This window comes from Calonectris borealis, chromosome 4 (genome assembly GCF_964195595.1).
Source record: "Calonectris borealis chromosome 4, bCalBor7.hap1.2, whole genome shotgun sequence".
NCBI classification, from domain to species: Eukaryota; Metazoa; Chordata; class Aves; order Procellariiformes; family Procellariidae; genus Calonectris; species Calonectris borealis.
The window spans coordinates 8,170,772-8,183,755 of NC_134315.1; the positions used below are offsets into that span (position 1 = coordinate 8,170,772).

The 12,984-nt window shown below is 39.9% G+C and overlaps 1 protein-coding gene across 2 annotated transcripts in view; it reads left to right on the forward strand.

Annotated features, from left to right (window-relative positions):
- The window catches only part of UVSSA (UV stimulated scaffold protein A), a 56,684-nt gene extending 45,720 nt beyond the window's left edge, over positions 1-10,964 (forward strand). For both annotated transcript variants that reach the window (XM_075148506.1, XM_075148507.1), the window contains 2 exons: positions 3,544-3,727; positions 7,762-10,964. In XM_075148506.1, the coding sequence (XP_075004607.1) occupies positions 3,544-3,727; positions 7,762-7,855 (278 nt within the window). In that variant the 3' untranslated portion in view covers positions 7,856-10,964. The remainder of the gene's footprint in view (positions 1-3,543; positions 3,728-7,761) is intronic.
- The last annotated feature ends 2,020 nt before the right edge of the window (positions 10,965-12,984 follow it).

The following is a 12,984-nucleotide window of genomic DNA, read 5'->3' on the forward strand; positions in this document are numbered from 1 at the left end:
CCATAGGCTTTATCATTTTGATATCTTGTAGTATACTTCCTTTAAGGAGTTAGTTCTCTCTTAAGCTCTGACTCAGTATTTCACCAGTTTCACAGTCATATATTATTAATGAGGCTACTGAACCTTCCACGAAACCCCTTCAGAGCATAAAGAACGGTTGTTGATCTGTTATCCAAATGTCGAATGAATGTGTATTTAAACATACAACTGACCCACCCAGTTTCCCTTAATACATATTTAGCCATCTTTGAATGACTGTGCTTGGCAATTGCCAGCACCAGGCGAATGCAGCAGTTACTGAACCCCTGGTGTCTGCATGTGTTGGGAAGTGCTACGTTCGCAGGCAGTTTCCATCCCTGTCCAGATGGAGCAAAGTGCTCTAAACTGACATCCAGCCAACAGCATGGGCACAGCGAAACCAGGCCAGGGGTGTGGATGTTGTGCTAAAAAGAAAAGTTCCCAACTTAGTTATGACAAACTAAAACTAGCAAATTTAAACTAGTAGATGTTCTTGAGAGACTAGTGTCAAACTAGAAACTAATATTGTGGTATAAAAATCACTTGCACTGAAAAATATTGATTTTTTTTTTTTTTCTGTGAAATTGCCATTACTTGAGGCTAGACATAATATTTATTTTTATTACAGTGTCAGCTCGGTGTTGTTAGAGGCTTCTCACCTCTGGCCCACAAGGATGTGTATGTTAGTCCCAAACCAGTGTTGACATTGCTGCATGGCATTATTGAGTGCCGTTGTTAAGCTGAGATGTCATACAAAGGTCCATCCCATCTGTCTGGGGAGATACTGAACAAGCTATGGCACTTAATTTATTGGACAAAAGCTTACAGATTTCGAAAGCCATATGTATACCAGATGTCACTAAATACTTTTAGCCGCTGCTTTTTGTTTCTTTCTCTTTTTCTGTGCCTCAGTATTTTTGTATTTGTTTTATAATATTTTCATTAACCTTTTAAAGGGTCTTTTGTTTGAATGTTTTGGGTTTGTGGTTTGCCGGGCGTGTTGTTTCGTTGTTTTGCATTGAGATTGGTTATTTGCAAAGGATTTAAAGCAAGTCTGAGCAGTGCTGCTGTGGAAAACGTACAAGTAGAGACCCACTCTGTACAGTAAGTGCTTTGATCTTACGATTGACAACATCATTTGCTAATGACAACAGTTTGAAAAGTGCCAAACATTAAAATCTGAGGATCAGTTGTGTGGTTAAATTGCACCAAAATTCTTCCTACATCTTTTTCCTATTGGATGGTAGGTTTTTTTTCATCCTCGTGTGGTTGAAGGGGAAAACAATTATGTAAAAGTAATACAGTTGGTGTGATAATGACTATGTTTTTACAACACTGTCATTGTTATTATGGAGCGTTTTTTAACTTAGTATAAAATTTTAAACCCTAGCTAATGTCCACAAAACGGTGCTTTGGGCTCTTTGGTCCTGAAACAATGAATCAGGTGGGATTACGCTGACCTGCTAATCTGCAGTGTTCATCCTTTTCCAATAGTTCGCACACAGGAGCAAATTAAGTGCCCATTTTTTGTGTCAACCCTGAAGAGTATCTGGTTTTTCAGCCCTTAGTGACTTGTTAACAAACAGGTATCAGGACAGGCTGGTGAAGGCAGGCCGCTGGCCAGTCAGATGTGAAATAGCATCTCTTTACTAACTACAGTATTGATTCCCGCCTACCCTTGCAAACTGTGTAATTTTCTTTTCCCTGCTGCTAAACTCAGTAACAATGTATGAAGAGCTTTAGGGGCCCATCAATGCTCAAAAAGGCTGCTCTTCCCTGGCATTCTATTGATTTTTCTCAAAGGCTTTTAAATTGCTCCTTCATTTTACTCAAATGCTCATTTCATCTCTACTGGATGCCGGCATTTTTTCGTTGTGTTTAAACAATTGCTCCATTCACTGGGTTCCTAAACTGTGACGCCTTCTTATTACTGGGAGATAAACTGTTTAGACAGTTTTCCTTAATCTTGGATTAATCGTTCCTGTATCTGAATCGTGCTGTTCTGTATTCCTTCACTTCAAAAAAAAAAAAAAGTCTGTGAGGTCTTATGATCTATCAAGTATATGTGTTCTATTTTCTCCCTCTATACTTCTCCTGCTCAGTTCTTGCACAGCTTCATTTTCCCCATGCTTTTTGCTGTGTTGGATTTTAATCAGTCCTTGCTTTCATGTATCATAGAAGGTTAGATCTAACATTTCCTTGTAAAATTGCTTTGGTATTCCTAAACGCTGTGTTCTTAAGTGAGGACATTGCCTCTGACCTTCCTGAAATGTTGTTACTAGTATTTGCCACACTCAGTGACCATCTTGGTATATAAGTGAAATTTATAGTTGTTTAGAACTGTTTATTTTTCTGTATCTACATAGACGTTAAATAAGAGTAGTAGACATTTGGTGTTACAATTTCTGCAGGCAAGAAAGGCTCACTGATATACGGGAAACTATATGACAAATGACTGGCAACTTGTGGTTGTTGAAATACAGAATTCTGACATTTATGCCGAGTCTGGACCATGTTACTCTTTGAAGTGGTACTTGCTACATTTTTTTCCAACCCATATGCTCAAAATCTTTATAATGCAATGCTATTTTTCTAAATTTCCACTTGAAGATATCCATCCTCTAGTTACATTTTTACTTTCTACTTTGTCCTATGTTACCTTGTTCTGATAGGCAAGACTCTATACTAAAGGTGAAAGACCACTGCTTCCTCAAAGAGTGTACAGTCAAAATTGTTCATGATTTTTCCCGTGGTGGCATCTACGATCAGAATCCATTTACAGTGTATGGTTGGATTCTGAAGCATTAAGGTTTTGATAAAATTGTAAAACAAATTTTTGATGAGATAAATTAACTCTTGTGCTATTGTCAAGAGAAGAAACTTGATTTAGATAATTAATCTGAGGAATTGTGGGATACTAAAAAAGTAGTATCTTTTTCAGATGCAAAATGGGGCTCATGGCAACAGGTCATGTTGTCATATTCAAGAATGCTATTTAGGTGTCAGATACCAGTTCATGTTTTGAAGGAAGTGTGATTCTTTGATGCAGAAAAATTACAATGCTGTCACCCCCACTCTGCTCAAAAGTTGACATATTCCTTTTTTTTTTAGGTTTATTTTTTAGTTTATTCAGAATTTATTTCTGGAGATAAGTTCCTCGGCTACATTGTTGGCATTTTGTTCAATTTCTAAATAATAATCACTGTGTTTATGTCACCTCTCCTACATGGAATAGTTTCCTTGGGATTTTGCTATTGTGCTACTGTGAAAACTTGACTTAAGTCTTCCTACAGAACAGTTTTATCTACAGCAGCTAATAATAGATATTAATCCCAGACTGGCAGGGCTTTTTCATCAAGATCTGTCGTTTTGGCTAAGTGCTTTATCCTCCCCTTCCTTTGTGTATGCAACTTACAGCACAGTGATGCCGCCCTCGCCTAGTGATGACAAGAACCTGTACCTTAGGAGACTGCAAATTCTACCTGGGTTTGGAGTTTCAAAGTGCATGCTTTTTCTTTTAAACAGAGTGGCGAGATCCAGAATTCATGAGAGAAGTTGAAGCAGCTACAGGACTGGATCTTGGTTCCTCTCAAAATAATGGAAAAGGAGGGAAAAAGAAAGGGAAGAAGAAAAAATATCCAAATCTGACAGACCTGAAGCAGCAGGCTAATACTTCTCGTTCCCGGCTTGAGAAGAAAGTCTTCAATAAGTAAGATGCTTACGTTCTCTGAAGCCTGTTAAATTGCTGTTTCCCTTTGTTTCAGCGGTACTTTCTAGATTAACGTGCACTTACTAAACAACTTTCTTCGCTAACTGCAGAGCAGGAGTGCCTTCCATATTTCTGGAGGGTGAAGAGTAGCAGATACTGATGACCAAGGTTATTTCTTTGAGAATCATTTTCAGCTCATTTACAAAATTTCCCTATGAAAGACTTTTTTTTTTTTCATCCTTCTCAATTGTTTTTTTTCTCCTTTAATTAGTGGCTTCTCTGGGTGATCATTTATTAATCAGATGGATGCGACTTTATGTGTGGAAATAGTACTGGATCTGGAAAGAAGATGATGTGTTCAGAGTGACACAACTTACAGCATCAGACACACTGTAGTAGTGTAGATGGAGTGAAAATGAAGTTTTTCCTTTCGAAAGCCTAAGATGGGCTGCCCTGCACAGAACTTCAATTAATAAAAGGATCTGTCAAAAACCTCTGGCTTTTGGCATGTAGCAGTGTCTTGGTGGTTGGTGTATGCTCAGAGACCTTCCCAAACTTTTGACTGCTGCCTGCGCTTCCTGTGTATTTTCTGTCACTCCCGGGTATACTACATTGCTAGCTGGGCCTGATGCAGTGTCTTCCCATCCAGTTTGTACACAGTGATCCCTCCCTATGTATTCCTCAGTGACACACTGCCGTTGCATTTTTCTCCCCCTTTACTGAGAATGCATTCATTGGTTAAGAAAAATATTTGCATCCTTGTGTTATGGTCCTTGTTCACTTAACCCCTGCTGTCTTTTGTAAATATCAAGGACTGGAAGCTGCTGCAGTTCTCTTTTTCACTGTAAGAGTCTGGAGATGATTGTTCCCTGTACCAGAGACATGTGGACACAGTATTCTTCCCATGATGGTGCTGTTTCCATATGTTTCCCTTTCCTCCCAGCACATCTGCAAACAGTAGCTCTTGGCCTACATTTCGCTGGAGAGGAAACTGTTTGGATGGCGTTGGCACTTAGACGTTTCAAACAAAGGTGTGTCCGTGACTTACGTAGACATATGTGAGTTATCTTCAAAGCAGGCACACTAGCTCAGATGGAAGTGGGAAACTACCAACCCACCAAGCTGAATAGGTTTTAGAATGTATAGTAGCTTCATATGTCCACTCTGTTATGCCATTTCTGATATCTAGTCTTGGTTAGATGTGGCTGCAACATAAATTTGCCTAAGCATGCTCTGGTCTTTATCAAATGGGAAGCAGCTGCAGCTATTTAAAGAGTTTCACATGTCAAAAATGAAGTAGTCAAAGGAAAGTGAAAAGTCTAAAGTTGTCAAATCAAAAAAGCAAAATTATTATTATAAAATCATCAATGCTGGGTTATTCCCTAAACATACTGGATGAGTTGAACAGCATCCAAGGCACAATATTTGTTTAAACTCTATTTTCCCTTTTCTGATATAATGATTATACTAACAAAGCCAAATCCACATTGCTTTTAGTTACAGAAAGAGCACGTTTTCTGTGAAATTCTCATGTTACCTGATCTTAGTTAGAAGTCAGAGTACATACAGTTCTAATGATCAGAATTTCATATCAGCTTTAACAAAATAAATTTGAAAAGCTGTTTTTGGTTTACTATGGTTTGTGCTAATGATTTTGAGTGTGTGTTAGTGCCAGGCATAGGGAATCAAACCTGTCATGTTTTAATAGGTTTCATGCTTTGCAGCACTAAACAAGACTATAACCTTGGCTCCTTATAACAACCCCAAATTACTTGAAATGTATAGGTGATAAACCCAGGCTCTAGTCTGCCAATAAAGTTAAGTGAAATTGCACACAGATCATCAAAGTGGGATCTCATTTCATTTACAGTATCGCACAATCCAGTGGTGCTAATGTAAAACCTACATGACATGAGAGTGTCAAGGCCACTCTGTGCTGCTAAAGGCTCACTTTTCTCCTACCAATTAGGCAATATTTGAAGTGCAAAACCATGACCACATTTTCCTTACTCTGGTGACTTTATTGGCAGAATTTTGTTAAAAGTATACCTCTTCCAAGGTGTTTATTCAGAATGTTGGTTTTCATTACAGTTGCTGCAGAGAAAATCTTTACTCCCCCCATTTAGAAGCATTATTAAGAAGTATCCTCTGTTTTCAGAAGTTTCAAAATGACTTTTGAAATGAAGCCATTACAGAGAGGAGTTAGTTATAACAGAAGTCAGCTTGCCTCTCAGAGATAACCACAGGAGCAGAGCTGGAATAGTGTGTAGGGCCTGATCCTGAAAAAGGCTGGTGCACACTACCAGGTGGATGCCTTGTCTTCATTTTACTGCACAGCCTGCAGCATCCTCAGAAGTGATAGAGGCAGACTGTGACAAGCACTAGACTTGAAACCATCCATTTTGTGTGATGGAACTTGCCAACTGCATTTCTGATGTAGAGATCAAAGGAGACATCAATCAGTGCCATGTTCTTAAATGGGACATAGTCCCTCAAACCAAGCCCTGAGCTGGTATACCTCCTGCGTTGGCAGAGCGTCCAGGTCTTTACAGAGATGTGTTAGGAGATAAGTTCCTTCTTCATAAACAGAGGCAGGGTGACATCTGAACACACCTGCAAATATCAGCCTCAGATTTCTGAGCTTCTGTGCTAGAGGCACCCAAAGTAACCAATAAAAATGGGAACTCTAGAATCCAGCGAAGAACCAAATTCCCTAGGCAAGATGCACTCAGCTGTGCACAACAGCTACCTTAAGTTTCTGTGGGAGCAGATGTATGCAACAGAGCATCCTCTTGACTTCTGCTACTGCCTTTCTTCTGCTTTCTTACCCCTCTGGAATCGTGAACCCATTCCTCTTCCTTACCAGTTAAAGGATATATAGGCCTGCTCTCTCTAAGCCTTTTATGAGAATCTCCTGCTCCTATTCATGCTGTCTAGGCATCATTTTCCTCACCCTCAAATTCTCAGCTGCGTGATCTACACTCAAAAGTTCGTGGAGGGAAGAAAAGTGCAGGTGTCTTCACTCACCCAGTTCAAAAGCATAGCAGGGACTCCCAAAAGAGGAGAATTCTCTGGGCACCATCTTTGCTGGGAGGTAACAGTGGCAGCAAATAAAGAGCAGCAACATGGGGGCAAACCCTCATCAGATTTAGGAGCGCCAGAAAGCTTAAGAGCTCCAAAGTTCATTCCTTTATTTCCTTTTTGAATCTGAAGAATACTCCAGAGCCTTCTTCAAGCACAGCAGGCACTGCAGGGGGCACGAATGCTTGCCCATCATGAGGTTACAGAGATCCCATTCCACTTCATATAAGAATAAGATATTGGACATACTGTCCCGACTATGCTAAACTCCAAGCACTTAGCTGTTCTGCAGCAATAATTTATCCCTCTGCACAGAGATACGTGACAATCATCTCTGGTGTCTTCGTAAACTAGTGTTGTGCTTGTGGATTAAATTATTTCTGCTCAGGAACGGGGATGCTGCTGATGTGAGTAAAAGAGAATTTTGCTCTGCCCACAGCTGACAAAATGGGTTTTTGGGAACCTGTGAAAGGGAAGTTGCTAAATGAGTTGTAGTTACATGAATTGAACAGCGAGCCCTACCCTTACAAAAACATTCTAGATTCTGCAGGTGGGATTTTGTAAGGGTTTCTCAGTGTGAGTTTTTTAGATCCTGTCAGATGCTTTTAGTTATTTTTCCCCAAGAGCCGTTAGGTGCTTTTGAAAATCAAACTTGGTATGTGTGACTATCAGAAATAATGCTAGGAGGGTGGAATGCACAGCCATTAAACTGAAAGACTTTAATTTGTTTACTCCTATTAATGAAATCATTGCTGAATTAAACTATTTGTATTGCTGTAGCTAATTTAGTTAACAAGACAAATTTGTTCAGCCTCATCAGTGCAGTGTTCAAAAGCCTGGTAGTGATTAATCATAGTTCATTTCCCGCCCCCCCCCCCCCAACATTCATAAATATTCTCTGAGATTGTGTAGAATTAACATAACTCTATTTTTTTTTTTTGTTCCTCTTTCAGAGGTGCTATGAAACGGGTGGCGAAAGCAATGAACCGAGTGGACCAAAGAAAGCACGAGAAGTTTGCCAACCAGTTTAACTACGCACTGAAATAAATTATAATAAAATGAAGGGCAAAGATGATTAACAAGAGTGCAACTACACAAAATTTTTATTACAGACCTTCATATTTACACTAAAGTACTGTGCTGGGTGCATTTTTATTGGGGTAATTTTAAAAATTTTTTTCAACTTCTAACTTATTTGATAATGAACATGAATTTTGACAAAGATGTGGTGATACAGAATGAAATGCATTTAACAAGTTGATAATTATTTGAAATGTACATGAAATAGAGCATGTTTTATGACTTGTACATACTGAGTAAAGTGTTCAGCTTTTTTTTTTTTCCCTCTTCCTAAGGGACTCATGTAACTTATACCTTCTTTGCCAATGCGTGCCGTAATTTGCCTCCACTTTCATGCCTTCACAAAAAAGATATCATAGAAGCAATCAGATATCTATCAGAGATGGCAATGCACAGAGCAGTTGCTCAGCCTACCATTCTAAAAAGCATAGCATAGCAAGCAGCACGCTGGCTCCTGCAGTACCTCTAAAGACCTCTTGTGTACATACTAAAGAAAAAAAGAAATTCCAAATCAATTGACGTCTTCTGATAATGAATGTAATGGAGTTTGATTTCAGGAGATCCAGGAGCTAACTCAAACTCAGTAGCTGTGGCACCAGTGGAGAAGCTGAAATGATGAAGGTCAGCCTGGTCAGCTGCTTGTCTACTCAAGATGTCTCCCAGTATCTTTCAGAACTGCATCTGGAAAGCATGTTGTGAAAGGTTGTGGAGTCACTCAGTATGTGCTGCAGTTTAACTGATTCCAAAAAAGGTGTCTTTTTTATCACAGTACAAAGTCAAAGTATGAGGTTTTTAAGAAAAAAAATCATTCAAGTGGCGTACTGTACTACTGAACTGCATGGCTTGAATCAGTTAAAATTTTATTGGTCTCAAGCCCGAGAGTGCATCTAAGGATCCAGCTATAGACGCAAGCATCTGGACTCTTCTGACTCCAGAGACGGTTAACACACATACTGAGATCAAGCAGCTGGATCCAATGTGGTTTGCTATTATTGGCAGATCTCCCAAACCTGCTTTGCTGGCTGTAGTCATGTTCTTAAGCAGAGTGAACCAAACTTTGACCAGTTGTGCTCTTTCATACAGCTTTATGAGTGAAGGAAAGCTAGAGTATCAAGGTGGATAGTGTGTTTGAAAAATCAAAGTGAACTGCAGAAGTCTTCAAATACAGACTACAAATTAGAATGGATTCTCTACAGCACTGGCTTAGTCACTCACCTGATGGAGGTGTTTCCTCATGCATCAAGAGACTCTTTAAGAATTAAAAAAAAGAGAAAATGTAAACTCCTCAATGTAGCTTCTGACCACCTCAGACAAAAGCTAATTTACAGCTCTGCCAAATACTTTTTGATTTGCACGAGCACTGCTTAGAAAACAATGCTGAATCTTGATAGTTTATCTTGCAGAGCTCTGCAGTTTGGAAGACTTTTTCCTCTTCAACAGAGGTATTTGGAAGATGTACTTCTAAACTACCAGAAATAAAATAATAAATAGCCAACTGAAAGCAAGAATTTCAAAAGATATCTACTGCACTGGAAAGCAAAGCCACTTCTACTATCAGTCTAGCTAACTTGGCAGTGAAGGCTTCAGGTGAAAATGTAGACAAGGACAAACCAAGTTCATCACCAGGTCAGTTGAATCAACGGCTAAACTGATTTTATTTCTTAGCAAAGATAAAGACACAAGAAAAAAAGAAAACAAACAAAACCAATAACAGCAAAACCCCAAACATTTGAGTGTAATACAGATCACTGGATGCTGGGATCCCAGAACAGTCTAAATGAAATTGTTTGATCTTGGAGGTTAATATTCAGAAGAGCCACAATGGTCATGGTGCCACTATTCCAGAGATTCTTGAGCTTGCACAGACCGAAGGTGTTAATTTATAAGACAAGTTTTCTCTCCTCTCTGTAAAAAGAGGGAGGAATTTATATTGTGCAGTGGCACTTAACCCTTCTTTGCTGTGGACATGAGGTGTCAGCACTAGAAATTTCCAGCAAACAGTAGGTGTACTTCACCCCATAGAGTTCCTATTTTGGGCCTTTAGTAAAATAATAATGGAAAAAAAAAAAGCCCAAGTGAGACTGGAAAGGGAAGTGGTGGAAAGCTGTGAGAAAAATGTGTGCTTAGCAAGTTATGCTCCATTACGATGCTACTCAGTCACATCAGTTTTAGAATTATCAGCTGAAACTTCCTATCTGGACCCAAGTGCCTGATCCACCAGTTAAACCTGATCCTATCGTGTGATCTGTATGCTCTCCCCCTTTCTTTACTGAAAACACACATGCATGCAAAAAGGTGTTTTTCTAGAGTGCCTCTTTCATGCCGAAAGAGAATTTGCAGAATTAAGGTTTCCCAGCAAGTGACTTGGAGCTGGCTAACTCAGACACAGGTGCGTGGACTTTGGGCCAGGTTAGTGATGACCTTTTTTAAGCTCTCCTACTTACTCACCCCACCCCCCAGTTTTGTTGCAAGAACTTCTCTTGTCAGGTGGGGAATATACCCAGTTGGATATGAATTTTTTTCTTCCTCTTTTTGCCTTGAAGCAAGGAAGACCATTGACTCTTCATAGGTCATCCTCTGTAGCACTGCCTTTATCCTAGCCTGGCCTCTTACCAGCATGCCTCTTCCCCTCATCCAGTGTTTGAGAAAATTGCCTCATTTAATCAAATTATTTCTGTACAAGGGCAACTCATCACACATCAGGTCTTGAATTTTGCCGCTTAAACGTTCTCATTAGACCTGGTCAGACATAATTCAGATGATTTGGGGAGTTTTCTCCTTTTCCTGGGTTTGTATCTGTAGCTCTGCTGGAGGAATCCAAAGATTCAGCATATTTTCATTAAATAGAAATCCTTTTGAGTTGAAAATAAATTAATCTACTTTTTAGATACATCACACCTCTTTGTGCGTCACTTTACTTACAGCGAATTACAAATTTGAGGTCTCTGAGCTCACCAGCTCTTTAAACATCTTAGTTGCTAAACTGTCTGTGTAACATTTCTACTGGAACTTTTCTATTCCTGTCCTCAGGGCTTCTGGGGGAAAAAAAAAAAAAATACAAGTATCATTCTCATGATCTCTGCTGTGTGTTTTTGTCTTTATAACTCACTCAAATGCCTTTGCAATTGTGCTATAACATTCTTCTACTTACTGGGGATACTGCATATGATTTCCAGGTACCTAAACACCTTGGATGATTTGGTCCTTAGAGTGTTGTTAAGGTGAATAGTTGTAGTACAGGTTGAATATTCTATATCTCTAAAAGGACCCCTTAACTCTGAGCTGAAGTGAGCTGTGCGGATGCATCCAAGTCATCCTTTTCTAAATAGTGCTGTTTCAGTGGTAAAACAAGAACTGGAAGCAAAGACTTCTCCATGGTTATTCTTACCTGAGCACACGGTTGCATCTGGGAAGTAAAAGCCTGGAAGGAAAAGACTATAGCATGTATGAATTTAGTGCTGTTTAAGGTTGGAATGAAGGGTCTGGCCCTCTAATACAAAGCACTTAGTGACATAAGTGAGCTTGGTACAGAGTTTGTGAGCAGGGCTTCTGAATAAAAACCATCCTTCAGCACATCCCCTCTGAAGTTACTGAGGCAGGTTGATGGGTCCATACTCCTCTTTTGCTTGATACCTTGTGATTTCTTTTTTTCTAAACTTACTTGAGGCTTGGCTTTAGCCATCCAGGTCTGGCTGAAGATTTCCATTAGAAAACTCTAACCCTTAAAAGCTCTTAGAAATTATGGTCAAAAGATTTATTTGGGGGTTGTTTGGTTTTTTTTTTTGGAAACAAGACAAAGATACAGGATTTGTAAGCAGTTCTGCATGGACAATGCATTATGCCATGTAAACAGTTTGCAGGTTGGGGAGGGCATAAGTGAAATCAAAGTGGACATTATTGAAAAAAACATCTTTTGTGGAAAACAAACAATAAACCTGTTCCACTTAAAGTGGCTGTGGAAATGGACGATAAGGATATTCCCAATTGTAAGGAGCTACTAGCCAGAAGCAAGAAGTAGTATTGACTCTCAGGAGCCCAGCCAGCAAAAACTCAATTCACCATGTATCAAAATAGTTCAGCAGAGATAGCCATCTGGTGGTCTCTAACACCCATGCAAATACCTGGCTGTTCGTGCAGCTGTTTGTAGCTCATCCAGTGCTATTAAATACATTAATGGTTTTAATCATGGAGGTGATGTAAATGCATCTGTAGGTTATGCATCAGAAAAGCTTAGGACATCTGGATGTTACAGCAGTACTTAAGTGATGAAAATTGGTCATTTAAAACCATGCCTTTTGAAATGATACTACCATATAGGAAAACTTCATGCCTTTAAAGTATAGTCTGACCATGGATAGTAGCAAATCGGTACAGAAGGGGACCTTCTCCAAACTGGCCCAGGAAAGGTCTAGGTGCCCAAGTCCAAAACTGCAGCCCAAGAAATGCTTACGTTTCCTGGGCCCCTAAGGGTCTGTGCATGCCGTGAGCTGCACTGGCCTTCCCACCTAGACCAGAGTTCTTGCTTCAGCCTAATGAGACCCAGGGAAAGAATTGTATGAGCACTTGAGAAGGCTTGATCTGGCATGTATTTTCATACCTTGTCTAACACCCACCAAACGCATACCTTTAACAAAAATCACTGTTTTTAAATAGGCAGTGGCAATCATAGTGCACGTAATAGCTATAATGCTGGAGCACACGTTCAGGCGAGATGGAGTTCCAGGTCCCTTCTCAGCCTAAGAGGTGACAATCCCATGTCCTGCCTCAGGAGATGGCCCAGGCCACAGGCGACTTAAATGCAAGGGAGGTGGAAGGAGACAGTTCACATCACCTGTTCTCCTGTGGAACTGAAACTGAACCACAGTGAAGCTAAAAATGCTTCATGTAGGAGACTAGACAGAAGATAAAAAAGAGCCTTCCAGATTACAGTCCCCAGACTGGGGCAAGGAAAGGCTGGATCTGGTCCGCATTCCCTAGACCCCTACCATTAAAAACACCACTGAGTTTCATGGATTCAGGAAAGTGCTCCCTCGTAACAGTTGTCACCATCTAGATCAGCCCATAGGACCTCTTGGACTCCAGAGCCTAAGAGAAGG